The sequence below is a fragment of the Leptosomus discolor genome, chromosome 18 (assembly GCF_034619465.1).
Source record: "Leptosomus discolor isolate bLepDis1 chromosome 18, bLepDis1.hap2, whole genome shotgun sequence".
In the NCBI taxonomy this organism is placed as follows: domain Eukaryota; kingdom Metazoa; phylum Chordata; class Aves; order Leptosomiformes; family Leptosomidae; genus Leptosomus; species Leptosomus discolor.
Genome location: NC_141408.1, coordinates 5,129,411 through 5,145,588, shown reverse-complemented (window position 1 = coordinate 5,145,588; position 16,178 = coordinate 5,129,411). Strand labels below are relative to the sequence as shown.

General features: G+C 38.5%; 1 protein-coding gene across 1 annotated transcript in view; it reads right to left on the bottom strand.

The window, feature by feature from the left end:
• GTF2I (general transcription factor IIi) overlaps positions 1 to 16,178 on the bottom strand; it is a 62,262-nt gene that overhangs the window by 23,203 nt on the left and 22,881 nt on the right. Inside the window, exons 9-14 of the mRNA XM_086475463.1 lie at positions 14,911 to 14,970; positions 14,138 to 14,194; positions 11,334 to 11,396; positions 9,538 to 9,639; positions 4,497 to 4,562; positions 1,313 to 1,496 (exon numbers count right to left, since the gene is read on the bottom strand). Coding sequence (XP_086331589.1) covers positions 1,313 to 1,496; positions 4,497 to 4,562; positions 9,538 to 9,639; positions 11,334 to 11,396; positions 14,138 to 14,194; positions 14,911 to 14,970 — 532 coding nt within the window. The remainder of the gene's footprint in view (positions 1 to 1,312; positions 1,497 to 4,496; positions 4,563 to 9,537; positions 9,640 to 11,333; positions 11,397 to 14,137; positions 14,195 to 14,910; positions 14,971 to 16,178) is intronic.

Below are 16,178 nucleotides of genomic sequence, written 5' to 3'. Positions count from 1 at the left end.
ATTACATCAAAACTATCTCTGAGGTCTAAGGTGAGCTTCATCAGAAACAAAGATCCAAATCAAAAATTTAACATTTAAAAATTAAAATCTCAAAGCAGACATTTCTCTTTCCCAAATACATCTAGTTTTATCCATATTAGAACAACAACAAATATAAAACTACTGACATTTCTGACAGAGCTGAACTGATTTTTGATCTGCTCTAGTTACCACACATTACAAACCGATGAACAGCCTAAATTAATTACTGTTAACAACTAAGAAAATTTGACAAAAGTAGGTACCAGGATTGCAAAAATATTGAAATCATAGTGTCTGATTTAAGTGAGACAAGGAGATCTACCTTTTTCCTCTTTTCTGGTTATCTGCAAGCATTAGGATGACAGAAACTGAACAAACACCTCTCAAATTTGAGAAACTAGCATCCATACTAAACGCAGCCACTAAACAATAGTAAAACGTCAGCTGTTACTCACAGAAGCTTCACTCAGCTTCAACTGTAAATGCCCATGTCTGGTGTGAAACATCACATCTGTCTGAAGTGAAGCACCAAACTATAAAAGGTAAATATCCCCCCACTACCAAAGCTGCATATCAGCCTGCCCAGCTGCACCGCAGTGCTGGATCCCGAAGTACTCTGCAGCTCTGAGATCCAGCACTTGGCATACTCAGGACACTCCCTGCATCTCCCGAGTTCAGGCTCGGTGCAGACTCCCATCCAACCCCACCTGCCTTTGCAGAAGGTAATGTCAGGGTTCTTCTAGGAAAGACACCAAGGTAAGAAAGGAGAAAGAGAAAGAGTGGAGCCCAGAAATCTCGTGAATCTCATGTCCTCACTTTAAAGGCAGATGATACCCTGCCAGGCTAGTTACAGCAGGCAAGTGAGCCCTCAAGCACTTCCTAGGTACATCTAAGGTCTCCCTTCATAGACACTACCAGATCTACCTCCAGACACACCAAGGACAGCATCCAACTAAATCACAGGAACTAGTAGCTATTTTGGCCTCCGATAGCATACAATATCCCCAAGAAAATGGCTTTCGACATGTATTACAGTCACAGAGATTAAAATAGTACAAAGAGATCTGCCCGTGACAGGAAGTCCCTAAGACTGCAGAGATCTGTCCAGATCTGTGGTGCTCCGGTGATCTGAATTTATCAGAGTGAATATGAACTAAAAATTACTCATCAGTACCTCAAAAGAATATATCAGTAGAAATCAGTTAGGGAAGTTCTTGAAGAGAAAATGAAGCAGAGTGGAGCCAGCAGAAAACAATGAGTAATATAGGGACAAAAATGCAAAATTCCTCACTTTTTAATCACAAATCGGATCCGCTCCTTTGCTAGAAGTATCCTCTCAAGACGGGGAATGCCATACGTGGATGGTCGCCTGAAGGGAATTCCTTCTGGGAGCCCTTCCACATATAAGTCTTCCACATGTGACTGGAAAAGCGGGTATGGGATAGACACTGGACCTTTTGCTTTTATAGCTTGAGCTTTAAGGAAAAAGGAGAATAAAAACATTAGACTAGCTTGTGGCTCTACTCAAATTACCTGTTTGATATCACTCTGAAAAACATCAAAATTAGCAGACAGACATAATCCCCTCAGCACACTTAAACACGCAAGCATTCATGTTTGTGGGGGTTTGGCTTTGTTTTACAGCAAAACCACTCTTGATTCACAGTAAACAAGCTGCAGACCTGCATCCAGCTCCAGATTTTCCTTTTCTCCCTTACTCTTCACTGCACCTGCTACAGTGAAGTTTCACAGTATTTTCATTTTGTTTAATAGCACATTTTGAAAGATGAAATTATCTAGATTGAATTATAAACCAAGCATGTTTCAGTTCATTAGTTCTGATTAATATTACTTGTTACTACTATTGGGTTACAAGGGTTATTAATGCGCTGGAGGCACGCATCCCTTCTTTTGAGTGAATATCTAAAACTTTGGTGTATTTTAGAAATCCAAGCAATCACTAATGAAATAAACAATACACTTCTAACACCATCAAAAAAAGCATGGCCCTATTAATAAAATCTTTGAAGGAAATGAAAAGCAAGTAACAGATTCAGTCATAGCTGGAAAATCACCTCAATGTATTCCTTTAAGTTATGAGGACCGTAATCATATCAATACACCTATCAGGCTGGCAAACACTGCAGAATGGCATGATGGTTTGCAAATACCAAAAGGGCAGATCTCTTTATACTCACCAGGGCACACTAATTTTGTAGGCCATGCAACAAGAATTCTCTATTACCATCTGACTAGCCCACAAATAGTTTGGTACATTCTGTTGTTTTGCTATGGAAATTAGATGCAAAAAATGACTTGAGGAGAGAAAGGCCACGCTAAGGCCAAATTAGAGTACGGTGATGTTGTGGCAGTGTTTCTCAAAGCAAAACTACTCGGGGCACCTTTTCAAGCAACTTAATGTAACGTGAAAGTGGCCCATGGTTCAGACATCAGTGCATACAAAACGCTCACATTAACTCACAAATTCTTAAAAGCAATGGAACAATTTATGTTTTAAAGGCATTTGGATAACAGTCTTTCAACCACGTGGAAGCAGAACAGTTCTAGGTATGTTTATCACAAAACACAGAAGCTTTGAAAAAACTGTATGTATCTTAATCTTCTGTTCTGAGAACAGAATATCAGAATTTTAGAAAACTGTGATAAGAACTGTGTTTCAATCAGACTTGGTTTCAACTGCCATACAGAAGATGGCAAAAACTGGAGACAGAGAATAGATACTTCGAGAGGGACATGAACCTGAAGATGACTCTCAGCATTAAAGACTAAAGAAACCCTATTCAAACGTGTGTCAAAGGGGCTGCACAACAATCACCAAAAGAGCTGTTGTGTATCACACCAGCCCCTCATTAAATTAGATTTTTATTGCAGTTATATAACTCTTCCAAGAAATTAAAAAAAAAATTTTTCTCAGCCCTGGAGGCTGATGTGGCAAGTGGTGAAAACGGTAACAAACCCAGCAGACAAGCCTCTGATGGAAATGAGTGATTGTGAACCACAGTTAGCCACAGGAAAAACAATCAAGAGCATCACTAAAATCTAGATTACTACACAGCATCACGTAAGAACAGCTTCGGAGTAACAAAAATCCTATTTGTTTAAATAAGTACAAAAGGTAAGTTTTTACAAGTGGGATTCTTTATTTCTCTTAAATCAGCAAATGTTTTAGCAAATACTCTTCAGACAGCCTAAGAACACCATCAGCATCACAGCCTGCAGTGAAGCTCCTTAGATTTGGAACTTTACATGTTTTTGCACAGAAATCCTATTGAATAGAGGTTTCATGTTTATAAATTAGTCTGTATTTGTGAGCCACTATCTTGTGTTTACACATTTAGTTTACATCTAAATACGTAAAATTAATCTATTTTCAGACACGTCAGTTGTAATGGATGACAATGACTGACACTGCTAAAACACTCTGCAGCCCCAGAAGACAACAAACCTGAGGAAAATTCTAGGGATTCTGGACACCCGTAACTCATTTCAGTAAATGGGAAATTGCATGCCCATACAGACAGAAAGAACTGGAATCTGATGTGGAATTGGTTTGTGAATCAATGAAATGTTGTCATCCACAGACAAAAAGGGAATAATTGAATACCATCTGGCCTGCTAGGGAAAGTCAGGAATAGCACTCTATTCAACAGACTCCACAGGAGATTTTTAGGCTGGCTATGTGCAAACACCAAAACCCAAATTAAAGCAATTCACCAAGAATGATGCTCCTTTCTAGAGCAATTAAAATGCTGTGAATCAGATTCTGAACTGTTTTTACTTGGTGCGAGTTGTTTTCAGTGGGCTGTTTAAATGTCAGATGACAGTCACATCCAAAACACGTAATAATTCCAAATCACAAGATCCATTCTGAAAGCACTTCCACTTTTCACAGCAGAGGAGCACCACCATTTATTTTGAAAGTTTTGCTGATGCTGTTTCAGTCTGTGATATGTGGGCACAAAACATGTCTAGGTGCAGCATCTGGAGACAAATTCCAAAGTCTAACACATGTGCTTCTTTTCCTCTCCAAGAAAACATTAACATATAATTGTTGCTTCACTGCAAATCAATCATAATCAGAAGGGAACAATCAATCAGTGGTAACCTCTCGCCAGAGCCATTTTAAAAGATTACTTCACTTAAGGACTCTGTATAATTACAGAAAAAAAGGCCAGTTCTCTCCAATGTGGGAGCCCAAGACATGAGCACACCGGAGCTCCAGGAAACTGAGCACAACTGAAAAATAAAATAAAGTTTCACACTTAGGTGCCCAACACAGGCACCCAATTTTGAAATTACTCTGTTCATCAAAAAAGCTATTTTCCCAAGTTTTAGGTTTTCTAATAATATTTAACCCCTTGGTTCTCCTGAGCCAACAAGACGCATGCCAAAGAGCTGTGATTTATGGTGTCAAAGACTAGAGGCAATTGTTTGGAAAGGAGTGTCACACATACCGTATTTTTTTTCAAACAGCTCTTCAACTTGCTTTCTCAAGTCTGTAATTCGCGCATTCCATTTCTCTGCAAAGAAGAGAGGAAGACATGTCAGACTAGAAACGAAACCGAGAATCTCTTGCAACATCTATGTTACCACCAACTGAAATGAGCAGTGCGCTTTTACTGCTCACTTGCATACAGGTGCCTGTGGAGTATGGTACAGGCCATACCTTAAAATATATGGATACAGTCAGAAAGAAAAAGGATAGAATAAGATGTTTAAGATTATCTCCAAAACTTGTGCAAATGTTAAATAAAGTTTAAAAAAAAAACCAACCCACAAACCCAAAACCCAGGCTAAAGTTCCTTCCAAAAATGGATTCTCTGACAGCTCGGTCAGCAGCTCTCACTACTGTCAGGGGTAAAGTCAGTTTGCAGCTGCTGAAGTTATCTAAATCTGGGCACTGAAAAGCTTAATTAGTGACGCTTGATAAAGCTTACAGTGAGTACAAGAAGTTGTTCTGGCGCAAATCAGTACAACTATCTGGGTCAGGAGGCACTGTGCCATCCTCTAGCTTAATCCAGTATTTCTCAAAGTCCTGATGTTGAAAAACATCCCCATAAATCCTATTTCTGAAAGAAGATACAGGCTGCAAGACAGAAGTTATCCAAATCCAATCGTGTGTTCCATGGAGAGCTGGATTAAACGACAGAATTTTAACATCTAATTTTCTGCCTGTGACAGAGAGCACATGTTTTCACAGCTTTTTGTACTATCTCAATGCTTTTAGGAAAATGCCACAACTCTTTTGTAGATGTTACCAGATGCTGGCTGGCCTTTTAAGAACAAGTTAATAAGCAAGTGTATTTACAGCTTATTTCTTACACCAAAGACTTGAATCTAATAACTACGGAGGTCAAAAAATAAGGCCATTCAAGCTATTACACTGCCAGTTGTCAAAAAATTCTTACATCAGACAAGACAGAGGATTGAATTCTGAGTGCGTATCGAAAGGGGTTTAAATATTCACTGTCAGACCAATGTACACAACTTCGGTGGTCATGGTAAAGTTTTTTTAATGTAATTTCATGGATATCAGTAGGACAGCATGCTTCAGCTGTGGGCAAGAACAAGACCTTGTTTGGAGGGGCAAGGGTGTTTTGGCATGCTGCCTTGCATCTACACAAACTCTTCATTCTAGTTACCTGCCATATCACTTACATCAATTAACCTATTTATATTTTGAAATAAAATCCTTGTGGATAAATTTATATAATTGCTTCTGCCACCCTTTCTACTGCTATCCTGCACTGCACAGCTTCCTAGCTGATAAAAATGTCTTCAGCTCAATGTTTTCTATTCGCCTGTCACTTCAACCTTGTAATATTTCCCCCTCTAACTGCAGGTTATAGCCAGATGAAGTTCTTTCCAATTGCAGCACAACCACCGACTGCATTTTTTTTGTTGATCTGCAGAACAATGGATTAACAGCAGCTTTACCAGTAAGAGTCAGAAAAAATAAGTCAGAATTTACTGGCCTAAAGGGCAAAGCCTGCTTTAATCCACAGAGCTGGTGAACACACACAGACAGTCCTGGGACTAGGGTTTTCAAAGGCACCTGTGTGACTCCGATTGTAACCCAGAGGAAACTGCCCCAAAGTTGAGATCCCTTGAATTCATCACGCTCTGAGGCAGCCTCAGCAAACGACCTCCTCTAAAACTCAGGCTGCTTTTCATCAGAGAGAAAACAGCCAGAAAGAATGTCATACCCGTATTACAAAAGTATATAAATAATATTGCTCTGAATATCGGTTGTTGCTGTAATTTTAGGAGAACTGCTCCCACCCAGCGTGGTCTCCCCCTGCTTGTTAGCACACTCACAAGACTGTTCCTGTATGAGTCATTCTGTTGTCAAGGCTTCGTTTTTCTCAGTTACCAAACCCCACAATCACTGGCCAAATATTCCATGCGGATCGTTTCAACCAACTACTTCTGTGCCCCTCTCTCCCAGTGTTAATCCCTGTAGTGTTCCCAAACAAATACACCACGATACAGGCATGTTTCTTTGGAATGGTGGATACACAGAGAATAGGCAATTAGTAATTTAGTAATAAAGTGGCTCACATTTTGATCAGCACACTGGGGTTTTTTTGCTACTTTTGTATTTTATGAGTAAATTGCCAAGTTAGGCTACAGAGATAATTCAAAATTCAGAGGGGTTATCAGGTAACCAGCATGACTGTCAGCATTATTAAGGCCTTGGATTCAGACCAATTACTGTAAAAACATTCTTTTGTCACACAATTCGTGCTCATGTAGCGAAGCCAAAGACCTACCACAAAGCTAAGCTGATACTCTGTTTTGGTAATCACTCTCTGCAAAGCAGTTTCATTTTCTCACAGGCACCAAGTGGTGGCTTCCTTCTATTCCTATATATACACCTTCTGATACATGGGAAACATCATCCCAATTAAATAACAACCCCGAAAACTTCCTCAGTCTGGCCTGTCCACAGTCTCTTCAATTTACCCCACGCTCCAAATCATCCACTACAGCAGGCGCAACCTGCACAGTGCACACAAAACGATGCTCAGGTACAAAGTGCATTCCTACTCCTCAACACGCCACACAGTACTCTGTGGGGAAATAAAATGGAAAGCACACAGCAACTCTAACCATGCTGCAGGCCGGCAAAACCTGTGTTCAACGGTGTGTCAAAAGGGGGAAAAAAAACCCACCATACACGCTTTCCATCACTGTCATAGTGAGACAACAGCTAAGAGGACTTTTTTTCCACTGAAATTGTATGACACAACTGCAAGACACAACTAGAAGCTTTTGATATAAATCTCTAAGATTTTATCCAAAAAATGTCGTGGGAAGAGATTTTTACTTACAATGTCAGCTCCTTTCAGCAAAGGTATTTTTAACATTAAAAAGCTTGTTCAGAAATATTTTTGAAATCCAACCTCTCTTCCCAAAGACTATTGATTTCTATCAAGCATCTTACCAGACACTTCATTCCTTCCCCTGGTTACAATTGTTTTGTTCTCCACTTTGTTTTCCTGTTCCCACAAAACTAAGAATACAGCACATTATTCACCCTGTTTCTTAGGCCACTTGGGGTACCTGATCTCTGACTCAGTCAAGACATACAGGAAGTCTCTCCAACTCGCAGCTATCAAGCATCTGGATCTCATCAGTGTTATGTAAAATACTGAAAGTCCTTATCAGACGAGACAGATTTCTCGCTCAGGCATCTATAACTCCTTTCCAGTCTTCTGAGTGCATGTGCCTTTGCCATTCTGCAGCTATTCACGATAGAATTAAACACCCCCTTTCTCCTGTCCAATTACCTAATATTAGACTTCATTAGACAAAGGTCTTCTGAAACGTCCAAACAGCAGCACTGCAACCACCAACACTTGCTCTTTTTTTCATTACAACAAACAAAGTCTATTTCTCCAAAGCTTCTCACATTTATTTTGTGCTTTAACCAGACATTGCAACACTGTAAAGAAATACTACTTTCTGCAGGTGAACCCCAAAAGTGAGTATGGGGGGAAATAACCTCAACACAATTTAGGAAGCCCAGGAACAAAGATCTCATGACCTGCAAAACACTATCTCACTAATTTAACTGCACAGCAGGTGGTTAAGAGCAAAGTTTTCTTGAGAACAGCCCAGAGAGATAAGCAATAAAGTCAACTCAGAAGCAACAGTGAGCAGGTAAGCTGTGGGATGTTCTTTAACTGGTGTCTCAACATTGCAAGCTCCACTCGAACTTTCATCATCCTAATATTTTATTACCTTTGCTCTCCATGTCTGATCAACCTCACTGTTTATTCCCTTCAAACACTGCTGGCCTGCCAAGCTTTGATGTGTTTTCCACTAAGGGAATATATTCTAGCAAAAGCTTCTGCAGTATTAACTGCTCAGTCTTCTCCGCTACTTACGTTGCCATTATGTTCCCCTGACCCAACCAAAACTAACTAATGCTACATGTGGAGCCGCCTATTAGTATTAATGATCTTTTGAGATTAGAACTCTCAACAATGTTTTATTCATTTTCACCAAAATTAGCATGAAATAACATGTTTCATGCAAAACAGATGTCAGAAGAGGCTCCACAGGGATTTTTCAACTGACCTCATATCCCAGCATTCCTAATAAACATCTCAAACACTGTGACAAAGGACATATTCCTGATGGCACAGAACCTTACAGAAGAACACAGACTCATGGGATACCTCCCCAGACACCAAACCAAAACAAGAAATAAAGGAGAGATATGGAGCTGCCACAAATCATATGGGAACTGTCTTTAACCAGAATAACTACAGTGTGTGGATGCATTTCTGCAGTGAGAACTCTACATAAGGCATCGTGAAAAATCTCTTCACTCAAAGAGTGGTCAAACATTGGAACAGGCTGCCCAGGGAAGTAGTGGTGTCACCGTCCCTGGAGGCGTTTAGAAAACGTGCAGATGTGGCACTTTGGGACATGTTTAGTGGGCACGGTGGTGTTCGGTCAACGGTTGGGCTTGGTGATCTCAGGTGTATTCCAACCTAAGGATTCTATGATTCGATGAAAGAACACTAACAAAAAGACCCCAACTTTTTGTGTGTCCACAGGGATCAAGGCAGGCTACTTGGCATAACAGTCATTTGTTACCTTCCCAAATATGGCTCCCCTCAGCACACCTTCACTGTTCACAGACGTATCAAGAAAGACCAGCTAGAGAGGCTCCTGACCATAATTCACTACACTGGTAAATTCAGTCTTACTTTCTTGTCCAAGAAATCAGCTGAGAAAAATCAAGACTTATTTTTATTTTATTAAATTACTTGCAGTGTCTGTTTAGATGGAAACTTTGAATAGTGAGAAACAACAGTAGCCTATGATGATGATGATACCACTGCAAAACATCTACAAAGAGCCCTGGCCTCCTAAATGAGTACTCGCACTGGCACATCTCACTCCTGCAGTGTGAAACTGTCAAATACCCTTTTATAAAACAAAGCAGAGAGTCAAAATAATCTTTAATTTTTATCTTACCAAAATTGAACTCTCTCACTTTTCTTCTCCCAGTATTGGCAGCTTCATTAGCTGACTCTGTGTTCTTCGGTCTTTTGTTTGGGGGCAAGTAGTCGTCATCATCTTAAAGAAACATAAAATATCACTGTTTTAATGTCCAGAGTATTCATAAGCAACATTGGAAATGCTTTGAATTTCAAAGCCCTAATACAAGTATTGTACTGTGCTTTATCAGGGCATCAACTTTTGGAATGAGTTACTTATCTGGGTGATGTTAGAAAGCTACTGGCCTGTGTAGGAACACTCTGTGTAAGAGAGCCAGCACAAAGAGTAAGATAGCAAAAAGCAAAGCTTCTTCTGTACTTCCTGAGGAAAACAATAGTGTTCTGCAACACAACCAGACATCTCATGACCATAAAATGACCATGCAACAGCAAAAGAAATCAGGAAATAAATTGTGCAGACACAGACTACATTTATCATCTAATTGGAAGTATCCTTCCACTAATAAGTCTTGAAACACAAGTTTTATCTTAAAGAGCTCAAAGGTGCTAAAACCAGTTTCAAACCAATGTAAAACTGATGGACACAACTGAAATTCATTTAACAGGTCAGCTTTACCTTTCACACATACAAACATACAGAGAGGGGAAACCCGGTATTTTTCAGCGAGCTGCTACTTAGCCAGTCACTTCCCAACCCAAAACACTATCTTCCCTACCAGTTATGTGCTTTTAAGACTGTCCAATTACCAACCCCTGCAACCTTAGAGAAAAACCATGGTTAAAGCAGACAAAGAAAATGAAAGTTAATTTCACTTAGAGAATAGCATCTGCCCAGGTCACCAAGGGTGTAATTTACTTAGGAAGAATAATATTACATATTGACATCTCTTGCACCTATGCAGTTACATTATATTCTGTTAAAGAAAACCTTTGCAGAGCATTCTTTTGTGGTAAAGGCCTTTAAATATACACAGAACTTAATGACTGCTCTCATTAGCTTTTCTATTGAGGCAACGTAAGAATTATTTTACTGCTGGATTACAAAAAGGCGAAAGCAATGCCAGAAGTGTCAACTGTGTCCTAAAACGCATTGCCTAATTTCTAAATTGCTAATTTGGGGTTCTTAATCTTACCCATTCCAGAAGCAAGCATTGCAGAAGCCAGTCTCAGAAGTGTTTTAAAGCAGTTACAGGATATGTAATTCACAAATACAAGAAAGAGAGCTGACTTCCAACCAACATCCTAGCATGAATACAACATGGACACTGGTTAGGGGCTTTAGTGCCATTTAGATGAGAAAGACAGGTGGGAAGTATAAAGGTTTTTATCTCCTATTTATTCATACTAGATAAAAACTGAAGTTTCACTTACACCACCTGTAACACCTCATTCCTGTTATGGCACAGTTCTTCCCAGAAGCCAGTCTTAACTAGGAATTTTATATAACTACAGTGTGCTTATAAAACACGTGTTCTTCAGAATGAATGCTGTAAATTCATTTTAAAATATAAATTAATGGTTGTTAAATAATGAGTATTCTGCACTACAATGCAAGAAAAATATGTGAAAGATGCAAATCTCTGTCACGCATCATTTCAAAAACCAGCCCAGTAAGTCCAATATGCTTCAGCGTATTGTAGTTTTATAAAACTTCTGAACTAGATACGTTTACCAAGCAGTGACTGATCCAAACTCCAGTCAACACTGGCACATAATCCTATTTATTCAGTGCCAAATAACTCAGGCATTGTAAAACATTTCTTGGACATAAAAATGCCCAATGGACTGAAATCAATCAACTGGAGAACTAACCTTCAATGGTGACCTCTACTTCAGGATCCTCACTTGTTTCTGAAGGGGCGTGCTGGGAGGAATCTGGAAGCGGAAGAACAGGACTGCTGAATGATGGACACAGAAAAGATTTTTAACCAAACACTCCGTGATTTTGTATTTAAAACACTTGTCAAAGAAGCCTCTGGCTCGCTGAAATGTTTTGCACAGCATGCAACAAAAACAGAATCACAGATATTTCACCATAAGCCTTTAAGCAATTCTAGACAAGGGTGAGGAGGTGGGGATTATACTTGCTAAATTGCGTGTGCAGCAGCGCAGAGTTGGTGTTAATGACAGTAGGAAATTCCTTATTCTCGGCGTAATAGGATTAATACAATCATAAATATTTTTCCTTTTGTTATCAAGGATTACCGAAAATACGAACAAAGGCTGTGTGCCCCTACAGATGCTATATTTCTTCACCATTTACACAGACTCATAGTTGCTGCACTATAATGATTTCCGCAACAGGCTGTAAGGCCAACAGTGAAAAATGTGAGGGAAATTCATAATCACAGTGCTTTTGTTGGTCTGCAACAACATAATAAATAGGATTAGGCCTATCAAAACTCTGTTGGGAGAAACAGCAATTTGCATTTAGCAAAGTTTTAAAAAGTGAAACTAGTTATATTGGAAACTATTTCAAAGCCAAGTAGCAGTGTATGAAGCAATATATTTTAATTATTCTGGGAGAGTAACGCTGTGCTGGTGCATTTTGAAGAGTATCTTCTTTCAGATCTCTTTAAGCTGGAAGTATGAGATCACTTTGGGAGTAAGTGTGAAGAAATCTCTGTTTCAAAGGCTCTTCACATGATGTTTTGTATAGTAGAGATTCACCAGTATCTACTGAGACACCTTAACTGGAGTATATTTGAACTATGTAAAATATATAATATAGTTCATGGAAAACATAGTATAATATTTTGATTTAATTCAGAGCGAGTGCTGGGTAGAGAACTAACAAATGCAAAGCACAACAAAAAGGAAAGAATTTGGAGGTAATGGTCTTTTAGTAGACGTGAACATAAAGTATGGTCATAAAAATAACTATCACATCAACTGATCACTTAGAACCTTTTCTGAGAGCATCAGAAAAGTTTAAAAAAAAAAAATAATGAAAGACATACAATTTTTGGAAATTTAAGAACAGCCACAAAGACTCGCAAACAGTCCATCTAGTCCAGCACCAAATCCTTGGGACATAGACATAATTAAGAGAAACATGTAAAAATGTCAAGGCAGATAGTAACAAAGTTCTGGAAGAAAACTCCCAGATGGGACATTTCTCCTCAAGTCATATTAAACCAACTGGTTTAAACACCAAAATAAGGGTGTGGTTTTTTTTTTAAAACAAAGTATTATCATCACTAGGTATTTTTTGACCTTAGGTAAATACACACAGCTCCTAAGCAGCAGCCTTCTTCACAGTGCTAAACGTGATTTCACTCAGTTTAAAACAATTTCTTTTGACGCACATAACCTTAACTTTCTGATTGCTGAACGTCAATCACACCATGCTCCCCACTCATCCAATCTCACCAAGACCTCAGACACCTTTATCAGCTACAGCTAATCTGGGGAATTCCAGGCACCTGTTAGTTTTGCCACTTCCTTTTTCACCATCTTGTCAAGGTTACTGGAAGGGAAAAACAGTGAAAACCCCCAGTGATATACACCAAGAGATAGGTTCCTACATCCCTCTGATGTTTTTCATAAAAATCAAACAAAATCATAAAATTCAAACATTGTCATAGATTTTTCTTTCTTACTCGTTTTCGTGAGGATCATAAATAAATAATTTTATTTTACCGAATCCAGGCAAGACTGCCTACACTGTATGCCTACTTAAACAGCAAACAAAATTTAAGTTAGATTGTCACCTGCAATTTTTAATCACTGCCTACAGACCTCTTCATAAATACTAACCTTCACAAACAACAGGTTTATTTTATTCAGCAAAACCAGGGCGTAACTTTCAGCATATCTCTTACAGAAACTCGTAAAGGAGAACAGAGAACAGAGTCAAGAAAAGGGTGTGTAACAAAACCCTATTGTGACATAAAGGGCCACATTCAGTAGCCGTAGCTATAAAATTCTACTAGTCAAAACCAAAGCAAAGTCAGCGTCTCAGTCATTTTGTATCACACTTCCCTTTCCTCAGGCTCTCTCTTCAAAGTCAGGCATAAAGCTCATGGCATCATGCTTAGGAAAACAAAGTACCTAGATTATTTCTTCTCAAATAACTACAGTTAATAGTGCAGTCAGCAAGAGCTAAGAACTTTATTCTCCTTTATCAAGAGAAATGCATTTAAATTTCATGTAATGGTACCCTTAACTATGGTGATCTTTACCTTCAAAGCAAAACTACTGGGATTTGCAAGAATGAGCATTGCTGCCAGCGTAACTTGGCCTTAACATCCAAAAAGTACTCACGACTCTGGTTTGAGAGTCAGGTGCTTAGAATGAAGCTAGCTGCAGAATGATGTACTTGGAACATCATGTCAAAGCATTACAAGTTAGGTGACAAGCACCTTACAAATGCAATTTAACATTTAAAACAATGACAATTCCCATCACAACTGGCTTATAGTAAGCCACAGAGTGGCACGATTTGGGAGATTGAAAGCGAAACGAAACAAAAACCCAAAAACCAACCTTGGGGAAATGTGGAAGGAGAATGGTTAAACAACTTTAATTAAGGTGCCATCTTTTAAAATATTTCTGTACAAAAAAGATCCAATGATGTTAAATTATGCTCATGAAAAACACTTCCTATCTCTAACCTTCTACCAGTATTTCCACACCTGTCCCTTCACTGCAGTTGGAATCCTGGCGGCTTCCTTTAGACAAACATAAAGTAAAAAAACATACCACAATAAAAATACAAAAGGAACTTTTAACATCAACTATTCAAAGCAAGGATCTTTGTAAGCGAAAAATCCCAAACTACATTGTTCACATGAACAACATGCAGAAGGCTCAACTTCTGAACGATAAACTCAGGACAGCAGGAGCACTCTGGCATAAAGAAATTCACGTGTTGAAATACAGATTAGTATTTTCTAGTGTTTGCAAACAGGCAAACCAGTATTTTTAATACAGACTACAGGAAGCTGAAAAAAAAAAAAGTATGATTTTGGAGTAAATTTATTTCAGATATTGTTCATATACAGTAAGGAACTCCTTCCACTAAACACAGACTGTCCATATACTTTGTTCTGTATATACCCACTTACCTCACACACAGCTGAAAGAAATGATCGAGTTTAATACATAAGGAGAAGTTTATTAAACTTTATAACCAAATATGAAACAGGCTGAATTTCACAAGAAACATATCAACTTGCACAAATTACTAATGACCAACCTGACGTTCCTTTTCGAATTTAGAAAAGAAAGAAATGAGATTCCCTTCTATGTGTCTCCGTACTTGGACACCTGAAATTAAGGCCACTGAAACTTTCATTTCTGTTGAAGTTCCAATGCCCTAACTCTTGAAAAGTAAAACATTCAATTTACAAAACAGATGTGAGAAAAATACAACTAAAAGATCTACCTGTGTAACTTTTTGCAAGAGCAATTTTTTCATCCATCTCTGATGTTTCGGAAGGGCCTGCTTGGGAACAAAGAGAACGGCTTTTAAATTGTGTCTCAGCAAACACATTTTCCCAGTCCATAGAGGAATTTGCCAAATAACTCTCAACTTCATGTATCATATGCTTATTTCACAATTTCTGCAACGCTGAACTTAGGAAAAACTGTGTGAAACATTTAGAAGATACAAATACTTACCCAGTTCAACAGAATAAAATGTTGATGGGCTAACGGCAGGGGTGTGCATTTCTTGGACTACTGAACAGTCACTTATGCAGAACAGCAGGTTTCAATTTTTTTGGTGTTAATAAACTAATTCTAAAGCATGAAATGTTGATGGTTCTGCCTTTATTCAATGAATTTTTAACCAGCTAAATCTTTTTCCTGTTTGTTAAAATTTGTACTCCTAGAGAGTCCTCTTTGACTTTAAAATTTCTACGTACATTAAATAGACAAATGCAGAGAGATTAAAATCATTTATGACACTTCAAGGTTGTTTGCTTTTCATCACGCAGCTCTTTTGATGGCTATGTACGGACTGCTTTAAAAAGGCTGTTGTGGAAAGCAGCACACAAATGACACTTAAAAGATTACATTAACACCCCTAAAATCCTACTGCTTAATGCTTTGGCGCTTTTCAGTTACACTGAAAAGGGTGAACTGCTTACAGCACACGTGGCTTCACACTGAGCAAGAGATCATTCTATGCCACAGAAATGGCATAGATATATAAAGCTAGCCCATGTGTGGCATACAGGAACATCATACTATGACTAATTGGAACTGAAGGATTTGGACTAACTGTTCTGGGTAAATCGAATGATTCCTGTGTTCATTTGCAAAAGCAAACTGCATATAGCTCCCCGGAAATTATGGCTGTTTAGAGGTAGGTTTGTAAGTGTATCAGCAATGAATATTGATAGCTTCACAACAGAAAAGCTATTGTTAACTAAGGAAAGTGAAATATTTTAAACTATTTATATGCACAGTAAACTAGAAAACATAGAAAAGACTGTTGGCACAACCAGACTTTGCAAGTATTTCAGTCAACTGAAAGCACATATACAGTATCAAACACTATGAGTTATTCAGGAAAATGAGTATTTAGGGCATTAAAGAAAATCATGATTAGGTGGTTACAATAATGCTGGTTTGAGATAGTTCTGCCTAATTTGATTGCTCAGATTTTAAAAGGATTTTAAATTAACAAGATTTCAAGTGAGGAACCTA